Here is an 11,884-nt window from a genome sequence, read left to right as displayed (position 1 = left end):
GTTACCATCATCAAACGACTTGACCGACTTCTCTTCATCCCTAAGCTTAAACACATTATCAACCGGCTCCGCAATAGAATTAACAACCGCATGTTATCCTTCCTGTTTATAACCGAACGCTTAGCCTTCAATTCTTCCTTTTTTTTTCTTCCTCGCCTTCAAACGGATCAACCTTTCCGCAAAAGTGATGTTGAATTCGTTTACCTGTTTAACTTTTTTTTTTTTTTAATGAGAAGGACAAACATCAACATTGCTAATACCCATTTCGAAATTAGGAGGGTGACTTTTCCAAATGATGACCCGCAACCGACCCATCCAAATTCACAACAATGTTCCCACATTCATTAATAACATTAGATGCTCCCAAACTGTTATGTTTTAAAACAGTAATCAAATTTGATCTCGGAACATAATCTAAAACCGTAGCTTTATCCAAACCCGGCTAAACCGTTCCCAACTTGTTAAGAAACGACACATCCACTTCCCCTAAACTCCCAAATTGCAGCCCCGCGTCAACCACTTCAACATCCACGATAACGCTCGGAACATTTTGTACGACCACTTCTTAAACGATGTCCGTATTCAATATGTTACCTCCTTGATCATTATTAACGATCAAAGCCTCATTATGTGAATCAAAAACTAACCACATTAATTAATAACTATAACTATTTTTGTTTGGACATTGAACAATCCATGTGTCATACACTCGTACACTTATTTTATGATTCGTTATAATATAGTCAATTACACTTGAATTGATCAACCCAATATAAATATCTAAATAATTTAGTATATAGTATATAGTATTATATAATACAAGTAGATTTATAATAATGATCCTTCTTATGCAGACTTTCAGGGACTACATTATTTCTTTTAGACTTACGAGTTACTTCACTAGTTAATACTTAACTACCCTTGAGTAGTGTCTTGAACAATTCACGGATTAGCGGATCGTGTTTTACCCGTAACAAGAAGTGTATACTTGCGACTGCCTACAACCTGTTGGCCTCTACAATTTTTACCCGTACTCGTCCCAACGGGTAAACTTTTATGATTTTTACACGACAATCACGAAGCCGATACATATGGGTCATAGTTTTCTTCTCGCGCATTACCATCCCACTACACTTATATCATGCACATTCAACACTAGTATCATGTATTATTATATACCTATATCTAAAAAACAAAGACCAAATGAATAGTCCTATTTCTTTTTCTACTTTTCGCAAACTTAACCCTCAACTTTTATTAAAATACAAATCGCACCCCCACTTTATACTCTTATTAAAATACAAATCGCACCCCCACTTTATACGTATATTTTTTCCCAAATTTCACAAACTTAACCCCCTAACTTTTATTAAAATACAAATCGAACCCCCACTTTACTAATTTTTTTTTTTACTAAGATTCAATTTTCACAAACTTAACCCCCTAACTTTTATTAAAATAGAAATCGAACTCCCACTTTATACGTATATTTTTTTCAAATTTCACAAACTTAACCCCCTAACTTTTATTAAAATACAAATCGAACCCCCACTTTACTAACTTTTTGTTTTAAATAAAACCCGAACGCTAAAAGAAGCAACTTTCACAAAAGGAACAACCCTTCAATGTTAGATGTCGAAAAAAATTCTTTTTTACAAAATAGATTAAGATTTTTTTTAACTCGCATTCGAAACGGAGCCCCGGCGCGAAGCGAGGGCTCCACAACTAGTTATATCTATATAAATACATTATTCAAATAATCAATATATCCTTCTATCAAATTAATGCCGTTTGCAAGTTTTTTATTTACATCAAAGTTGATCTCTTATTTGTATTTATCTAATCATTTTCAATGATATATATGGCCGGCCATATATACATCAACCTTCTATTAACTATTTACTTGTGATACTAATTTGTATTTTAACTAGTTGTTTAACCTTCGCTTCGCGCCAGTGGCGATTCTAGGATGCAAACTCAATGGGGTCCTTTACAATTTGAGTGATACATTGTAAAAAAATTTCTAAAGAATGACTATTGACTTTTATAAAAATCACTAATTTTAAAAATATATGGGGTCCTATCTATAAATTTAGTGGTGTCCTATAATATTTTATTAGTATTTTATACATATATAAAAAAATTAATGGGGTCCTTTGACCCCACTTGTTTCCATATAGAGTCGCCATTGCTTCGCGCCGGGAGTTCGGTTTTCAATGTATTTTATTGTTTTTAGTTTGTAAAATTATTTCGTGGCTAAAGAATGATGTCGTTGAAGCGCAACTCGAGTCGAACTAAAAGGTATAACCCGTGAAAGATTTAAATGTTATTTTAAATTAACAATTTATGTTCATCTCCGCGTTTAGCTATGTAATTATCGACTTTTAAAAATATAACGCAAAATCAACGTGTATAAAAGTACCCCAAGTATTTAGCGTTTTTTAAAAAACGTCCGTTTTGCGTATAGTTAGTGACATTGTGTTCCTAAAATTATTTCTAGTTTAACGATGGTGTCGGAAAAATTTAACTCGTTGCGAGCGAGAAGATATGACCCGTTGAATATTTGGGTGGAGTTTACTTAAGATTTTTTATGAAAATAGTTATTTGACACTTTGCCCCCTGTTTAGGGGGTCGATTTGAATATTTGAAAAAAGTGTGGGGTCTTGTTGGTGTAGTGAAATTTAATTAGATTTTTAAAAAATGTGAAAAGACGAAAATACCCCTAGTTATTATTCATCATTTTTGTCTACTCCATATATAAATATAAAATTAACTACTCCCTCCGTCCCAGATTAATTGTCCCCAGACAAAAAACACACAGTTTAAGAAATGTCATTATCACACTGTACTTTTTCTGTACTTTTTTCTTACTTTACTGTTTTACCCTCAACTAATTAATTAGAAATCTCTCTCACCTTTGTAATTTAATTAATTCATTAGGGACAATATTGTAAACATCATCAAATTTACTTTCCATATTTGGAAGTGGACAATTAATTTGGGACGTCCCAAAAAGGAATACTGGACAATTAATCCGGGACGGAGGGAGTATTTATGTTGTTTTAATACGTAATAAATTAGCATATTTCGTTTGCCGAAATTTGTTAGATAATTGAGAATGAGCTTAGTAGAATAGGTTTTCATATCTTCAATAATTAATGGTGTGTTATATAATTAATTTTTGAATAAATAAACGATTTTTACATTGATACAACTAGCGTGAGGCGGTACTATGTGTTAGTAAAAGAGGTCATAGTCATCCTTAAATTTTGGCTTCTAGTGTAAAAATTACTTATATTTTAAGATAAATTTATAATATTACCTTTGTGACCCTCTTAAAAGTTTATAAATTTAGCAATAGCCCTCCCAAAATAGGTTTTCAACTTCCGCCACTGCAACTAGCTGCGAAACATATTGTTCTGCATCTAAACTCAATTCATAGATGCATTTACAGATTTACTTCTATCACTATTAGAATACATACCAAATGAATAATAACTATAGTGACATCATCATGATGTCACAATGATGTCATCACCTGTTATAATATATATATATATATATAGTGGATCAATTCATGGATAAGCACTAAATGGGGCACAAACTGGATAAGTAAAATTTCAAAATTTTTTTAAAAAAAAAACGATCTTTTAATATGCAAATAGAAGAAAACGAAAAAATTTTAAAAAGTTTTTGAACAAAATCGTTCGAAAATCGATGATGAATGGTAAACATCGATGATGAATGGTAAAAATTGATGATGAATGGTAAAATTAACCATTCATCTGGTTAATTTATCATTCATTTTTGTTCGCGATGAATGATAAAATTAATCAATGCTAAAAAAAAGCAGATGAATGGTTAATTTACCCATTCATCTGTTTATGATGAATGATAAAAAAACAGATGAATGGTTAATTTAACCATTCATCTGGTTTTTTTAGCATTGATTAATTTTATCATTAATCGTAAACAAGATGAATGAAAAATTAACCCGATGAATGGTTAATTTTACCATTCATCATCGATTTTTGAAAGATTTTGAACTTTTTTTTATGAAAAAAATTGATTAGAGGTGCATTTTAATGCAGATTTATGAATGTAAAAAAAAAATTCAAAAAACAAAAATTTTATTTTGCTTATCCGGTTTGTACTCCTTTTAAGTTTATCCATGGATCGTGCCCATATATATATATATATATATATATATATATATATATATATATATATATATATATATATATATATATATAGGGGCATGATCAATGGGAAGTAACCAATCGGGGGGAAACAAATTTTTTTTCCCCTTTTTTTGGATTTTTTTTCAGGCATCAAGATCACACGAAAATATGAACATTTAAAAAAGACACTTTGTGATGAATGTTATTATTTATGCGGGAAAACGATTGACAAAAATAACATTCAAGATAATATTGATCGTGAATAATGTTAACGTTTTTTTTCTTCATGTTTTCTGAAGTAAAATTTAGCTCGATTTAGAGTTTAGGTTTTAGGGTTTAGGGACCCTAAACCCTAAACTCTAAACCGTTCGTGTTAATCCTAAATCTAAATCCTAAATCTAAACCCTAAATCTAAATCCTAAACCCTAAATTTCTAAACCCTAATATCTAAACCCTATAAACCCTAATATCTAAACCCTAATATATAAAACCTCAACATACGCTCGAAAAACACGATAATTGTTGTATATTACTTCTTCGAGCGTTTTCCCGCCAAAATAAAAATATTTATCAAAATGTGTCTTTATTAAATGTTCATATTTTCATCCAATCTATAATGTTGGTGAACAAAGTTTTTTCAAAAAACGAAAAAAAAAATTTGCTTCCCCCCGATTGGTTACTTCACTCTTGATCCTACCACTATATATATATATATATATATATATATATATATAGAGAGAGAGGATCCAGTGAGAATTTTTTTACTGTGAGAACTCTAGAAATTCAAAAAACACTCAAAATACAAAAAAATTCGAGCAAAAAGGGATACGGACGAACAAAAAAAGGAAAATTCGAGCAAAACTTCAAAACACGGACGAACAAAAATTTCATAGTCGAGCAAAAAAAAAATTCGAAAAAAATGTAGAACACATTTTTGTTCGAATATCAAAATTTTTGTTCGACTACCTATGTGTTCTACATTTTTGCGTTCGAATTTCAAAAATGTAGAACACATTTTTGTTCGAATATCAAAATTTTTGTTCGAATATCAAATTTTTGTTCGTCTTTGTTTTTTTTGTTCGACTTTCTCTATTTTTGCTCGAATATCATATTTTTTGCTCGAATATTGAGTTTTTTGCTCGAATTTCAGTGTATTTTTGAGTTCTCAGGGTTCTCACACAAAAAAAGTTCTCATTTGATCCCTCAACTATATATATATATATATATATATATATATATATATATAGGGGCAGGATCAATGGGGAAGTAACCAATCGGGGGGAAGCAAATTTTTTTTTCGTTTTTTTTAATTTTTTTCCGGCATCAAGATCACACGAAAATATGAACATTTAGAAGAGACACTTCGTGATGAATGTTATTATTTAGGCGGGAAAACGATCGACAAAAATAACATTCAAGTTAATATTGTTCGTGAAGAATATGAACGTTTTTTTTCTTCATGTTTTGTGAAGTAAAATTTAGCCCGATTTAGAGTTTAGGGTTTGGTGTTTTGGGTTTATGGAAGGGTTTAGGGTTTAGGGTTTAGGGTTTGGTGTTTTGCGTTTATTCCATAAACCCAAAACCCTAAACCCTAAACTCTAAACCGTTCGTGTTAAAAACTCTATCTAAATCCTAAATCTAAACACTAAAGCCTAAATTTCTAAACCCTATAAACCCTAATATCTAAACCCTATAAACCATAATATCTAAACCCTAATATCTAAACCCCAATAGTTAAAACCTCAAAATACGCTCGAAAAATACGATAATTGTTATATATTACTTCTTCGAGCGTTTTCTCGCCAAAATAAAAATATTTATCACAAAGTGTCTCTACTAAATGTTCATATTTTCATCTCATCTATAATGTTCGTGAACAAAGTTTTTTCAAAAAACGAAAAAAAAAAAGTTTTTGCTTCCCCCCGCTTCCCCCCGAATGGTTACTTCCCTCTTGATCCTACCACTATATATATATATATATATATATATATATATATATATATATATATATATATATATATATATATATATATATATATATACTTTTATTTCTACATGTTTTTTATTTGTTATTTGTTAGCTTTATTCTTTCCACTTTATCATCTAGTTTTTTTGTACACATGTATTTTTTAAACTTTTCACTAATAAAAGATTACTGTCAATCGTCGATAAACGAATTGTACTATTTCTCGCAACAAGGCTTGTGACATCTTTTCTTTTATGGATTTATATACTTAATTTATATAAATGGTCGTCTCATTAATTTATAAAGCAAGTATAAACTTTATGTCGCGATATAAATATGAACGTTTTAGGCTATTGATGCGCCGCTGCATTCCTAACTCGTTTTGGACTGTATAGTAGGATGACATGTATTATAAGTTTTGTTATTTTCCAAAATTCAAAAGTAAGACTCAAGCCAAAACAATAATATAATAAATTTACTCAGTCACATCCCCATAGTACCATCCGTATAAGTTCAACCATATGCTCCTCAACCATGTATTTCATACTTTCAAGCATACAAACTCTCTTGTTGATTTACACCATCTTGTACCTTACCACAAGCACTGATTATTCAACAATCATCATGCTATCAATTATTGGATTCATATCTCTATTTGCGATCGCGCTCTTTTCATATTTTCTCATACCTTTTTTTAAAGAATTTATTATATCAGATGATCAACGGCCACCAATTGTAGGCTCAGTTTTCAGCATGATGATAAACTTTCACCATATTTTCGATTATATGACTTTGATAGCTAGAAAACATCACACTTTTCGTTTTATTACGCCTACTCACAGTGAAGTTTATATTACTGATCCGGTTAACGTTGAACATGTTCTTAAATCCAACTTCGCAAACTACACCAGGGTATTTTATGGTTTTTGTTAATAACATTTAAAAAAAAAAAAATTGACATATATAAATAACATACTAAATTCTATTTGATTTTGGTGTTTGTGTACAGGGAGATTACCATAAAGGGATAATGGGAGATCTTTTTGGGAATGGGATATTTGCAGCAGATGGAGATATATGGCGTCATCAACGAAAGCTTGCAAGTTATGAGTTTTCAACTAAAAATCTTAGAGATTTTAGTACCAATGTTTTCAGATCAAACACTACTAAGCTGGTGAAGAAGATTTCAGAAGCAGCTGTTAATAATGAAATTATTTATCTGCAGGTATAATATGCGAAATAAAAATTGACATGACAAGTATAAAAAAACTCATGTGGTAGTGGTCTGCCTCTCTTAGCGAGAGGTCAGGAGTTCGACTCCTGTGGGGTGCAACATTACACACAAGGTTGCCCCTTTACCCTTGAATTCCACCCAAGGGTGCCTTTCCCACATCACGTTGCGGGGGTAGTCGGGTAGGGAGTTTTTATCGCTCATGCCCTTGGATTGGGCCGGGTTTCCTCCTGAGCAGCAGTTGGGGGCAAGTTATGCAACTGTAGGGAGATGAATGGGTGGTTAAGTTTCCTGGGTGATCTCGTACTGCTGTTGTTAAAAAAACATGTATAACTTTTTAGATTTTAAAAATTTGTGGTTCAGGTGGGTGACCCTGTCAAAACAGGTAAGAGTTGGAGCATGTCTATTAAATCTTTCTACTATAAATAGTTAACACAACAAAAAGGTTAAATAACACTCTAGAATTTTGATAAGGGTTGCAACACAATTACAAAATTCTTTAATTTTGCAGGATCTTTTAATGAAATCCACTTTAGATTCGATATTCAAGGTCGGATTTGGGTTTAATCTTGATACTTTATCTGGTTCAGATGAAGTTAGTAATCGATTTATGATAGCTTTTGAAGATTCAAATGCTATTACCTTCCGACGATATGTTGATGTGTTATGGAGGGTGAAAAGGTATTTCAACTTTGGGGCAGAAGCTTCTTTGAAGAAAAACATAAAAATGATCGATAACTTTGTGTATGAATTGATACAACACAAGAGGTGTATGATGAAAAGTGAGAAACTTGATGTGAGTACAATGGCGAATCTAGGATCATAACTTAATGGGGTCCAATTTTTTTTCATGTAACTTAAACGAAAAATTGAATGTGTCGGTTCGGGTCATATTAGGTCGGATTGGATCAGGTCATTACAAAAATCATCAAACAAAAGTATATCATCAAACAGTGAGTATCATACCCCAATTAACCGGTTGAATAAATTGTATTATCTAAAATTTAGTTTATTATTAATTTACACTAGCTATTCATAGAAGATTGAATAACTTATGTAAGAAAATAGTGTTTTGGGTCAAACCCAACCCGTCCCAAACACTACTTCTTTGGAGTTTTCATCTGATATTCATCATTAAAATTTTCGAAGTGGTTAGGTTTATGTGGCTTTGTTTTATGAAAACAGGGAAATAAAGAGGACATACTATCAAGATTCTTGACTGAAAGCGAAACAAATCCTACAAAATTGAGTGATCAATACTTGAGAGACATAATACTTAGTTTCATTATTGCTGGGAAAGATACATCAGCAACCACACTCACTTGGTTCTTTTACATGCTTTGTAAGAACACTTTCATTCAAGAGAGAGTAGCACTTGAAGTGAAAGAAGCCATCGAAGCTGAGGACATACGTTCTATCGATGCATTCTCCCTCAAGTTAACGGAACCGGCTCTTGAAAAAATCCATTATCTTCATGCAGCTTTAACTGAGACTCTCAGACTCTATCCTCCTGTTCCTCTGGTAACAGAGTGCATTTAGGGTCAATTAATTCATAAAAGGTGGCACTATAAGTGGGTTGGGTAATATGTCAAAATGATCAAAATGAGTAGATCAAGAATCGATTTACCCTTGCAATTTTTTTTCGTTTGATATGTTTGAGATAACAAAAACCAATTTACCAGATTCATGATTAAGTAAACTGAAACCATCACAAGATAGGCCAGTGTTGGGGCCCTGATATCCTTGCAAGAGTCTCAAGATGAATCTTGTGGTGGCCAGAGAAGGTTTGAAAACAGCCAGGAAGTAATTATGCTGAACTGCGTTCATTAGACTATGAGATTGGATTACTAGCCCTCCTGGGAGAGAAAAACTTATAACCTTAACCATAATTAAGTAAACTGGGTGCATTTGGTACTTCTAACTCATGTAAGCTTGGTTGTTCAGGATGGGAAGTGTTCAGAGAAAGATGATATTTTACCGGATGGTTTCAAGATCAAGAAAGGAGACGGTATAGGCTATATGCCATACCCAATGGGAAGAATGACATACATTTGGGGTGAAGATGCAGAGCAATTTCGGCCCGAAAGGTGGCTCCATGATGGTGTTTTTCAGCCTGACAGTCCATTCAAATTTACAGCATTTCAAGTAAGTAACAAAGATATTTTATGCTCTTGTGAATGTGAATTTGATATATATGTGCATTTTAGTTGACACCCATAACTAAATTGAAATGCATTTGTTTAGGGAGGACCAAGAATATGCTTAGGGAAAGAATTTGCATACAGACAATGAAGATAATGGCAGCTTTTCTTGTTTACTATTTCAAGTTTAAACTGGTGGATGAAAGTAAAGAAGCTACATACAGAACCATGTTCACCCTGCACATGGACAATGGACTACCCTTATATGCATCTTATCGTTCAAAAATATAATCTGGAACATGTAATCATATTGAATTGATCTTTCATTATATACTTTCTATGTGTGTTAGTCTACTATATGATGAAACATAAATAAATCTATGTCAGATTATTAGATCTGTGAAATTAATCAAGATATTTTACTTTTTATTATGTTGATTAATTACTTGTAAATACAGTTTTCGTGTAAAAATGACCATCGTGTAATCTATGTCCGTTTTCGCAAATATTTGAAATCGATAGGCATTTTTACGAGTATTAGACAACTGTAAGAACATGAGAAATCTTATACTAATTCGTTCAACATGTTTTTAGAAATCGATGCACATTTCATCATTTGGATCACTCAATTATGCTTCTCTTGTTTCTCTAGTAACCGATAACACCAATCTCTTTACATACAGCGCAAGTATCAGAGCGTATTCTAGTAATTTAAGTAACACTGTTGGAAAACCACATTCATTGGCTGTGTATAAGCAAATCTTGTTGAATTACATTGTGCCAGATTGTATTAGTATTCCCTTTATATTGAAAGGACGTGTCAACGTTGATCAGAGTGATGATGCTCTTTCTGTTAACTTTGGGGTTGTTGATGATGTGTATGTTCGAAATTTGATGATTGGTATTTATACTGGTTTTGGGGTGTTGACATGTTCGCAAAAGGTGTTTGATGAAATGTTTGAATCGGTTATTGTTTCTTGAATTCGATTCTTGTTGCGCGTTTAAGATGCTTGTGGTTAATATTCTTGGTCTAGGTGGACTTTTGACTAATCTGGAACCGCTGAATCATTTTTTTAATCACATAAAATCTAATAATAAACAACGTATTTGTGTATGGTCAATTATCAAGTTGATGAAAACAATGATGTTATGATCAGCGAGTAAACATAGGGAAGGCAAGAAGGGGCTCAATTCTGCATGGTGACATTTATTCATTTTGTAGTATAAATCGTCTTACAATTATTATTGTCCCATATATATTGAGGCATCCACCTTCAGAACATATAGGAAGGAGTTAACCCCTTATAAGAAGAATTGCATAGATCCTCTGAAGTAGCGACTCAGCAAGTAAAGAAAATTTAACTATCCAGGTAATCTACATATATGAGAATCAATGTCTGACTTTTTTTAGTTTAATCTAGGTAATCTCTTTTACGCTTCGCTTAAAATATAAAATCGACAAACCAGTCATTAAATGGTAAAACCTCCTTTTTTAATAATAATAATTGTAATATATATATATATATTTATATTTTGTACAAATATAGTTATATAAAAATATAGTGTAGAATAAGTCGTCTCCCTGTGGAACGAACCGGACTTACTAAAAACTATACTACTCTACGATTAGGTACACTGCCTATAGTGTTGTAGCAAGGTTTAGGTATATCCATCTGTAAATAAACTATATAAAACTTGTGTAATTTGTATCGCATTTCGTAATAAATAATAATAGTATTTCACGTACCACCGCTCGCACATCAATTATTATTAAACTTAATTTAAAATTAAAATTATAATTAAAAATATAATTATGATTAAAGAGGAAGAAAAAGAAAAAGGTGTAATTCATTCGTCCGAATTCGTTGCTTTTTATAGCACTTGGGTAGCTACAGGACTCCATGCGATCGCATGGAGTTTATGCCTCCAGGCCATGCGATCGCATGGCACCATTTTACAGCTCAGGATCTTTTGTTTGCAAGCTTGTCGACACTTATATATATATATATATATATATATATATATATATATAATTTTATATAATTATATATATATTACATTATATTTATATGCATAGTTGACTTGTCATTTTAGCGACGTAATTATCAACCGCCAAGACCAAACTACAATCAAAACCATAATTATAACCGAAATGTTCCAAAAGAAAAAAAAAAAAATATAAAACATTAAAAAGAAATATATATATATATATATATATATATATATATATATATATATATATATATATATATATATATATATATATATATATATATATATATATATATATATATATATATATATATATATATATATATATATATATATATATATATTCTATATATAAGTGTATAAAAAGTTTATA

At 31.4% G+C, this 11,884-nt stretch overlaps 1 protein-coding gene and 1 pseudogene across 1 annotated transcript; both read left to right on the top strand.

Annotated features, from left to right (window-relative positions):
• Window positions 1-6,681: 6,681 nt before the first annotated feature.
• On the top strand, window positions 6,682-9,810 carry LOC139889955 (cytochrome P450 704C1-like; annotated as a pseudogene).
• Window positions 9,811-10,119: 309 nt separating this feature from the next.
• Window positions 10,120-10,500, top strand: LOC139889954 (pentatricopeptide repeat-containing protein At5g06540-like). The gene has a single exon (XM_071872862.1). It carries the CDS (start codon window positions 10,120-10,122, stop codon window positions 10,498-10,500), a length of 381 nt encoding a protein of 126 aa, XP_071728963.1.
• Window positions 10,501-11,884: the final 1,384 nt, after the last annotated feature.

This window comes from Rutidosis leptorrhynchoides, chromosome 2 (genome assembly GCF_046630445.1).
Source record: "Rutidosis leptorrhynchoides isolate AG116_Rl617_1_P2 chromosome 2, CSIRO_AGI_Rlap_v1, whole genome shotgun sequence".
Taxonomy (NCBI): Eukaryota; Viridiplantae; Streptophyta; class Magnoliopsida; order Asterales; family Asteraceae; genus Rutidosis; species Rutidosis leptorrhynchoides.
The sequence above is the reverse complement of the archived record's forward strand: the minus strand, read 5'-3'. Positions and strand labels throughout refer to the sequence as shown.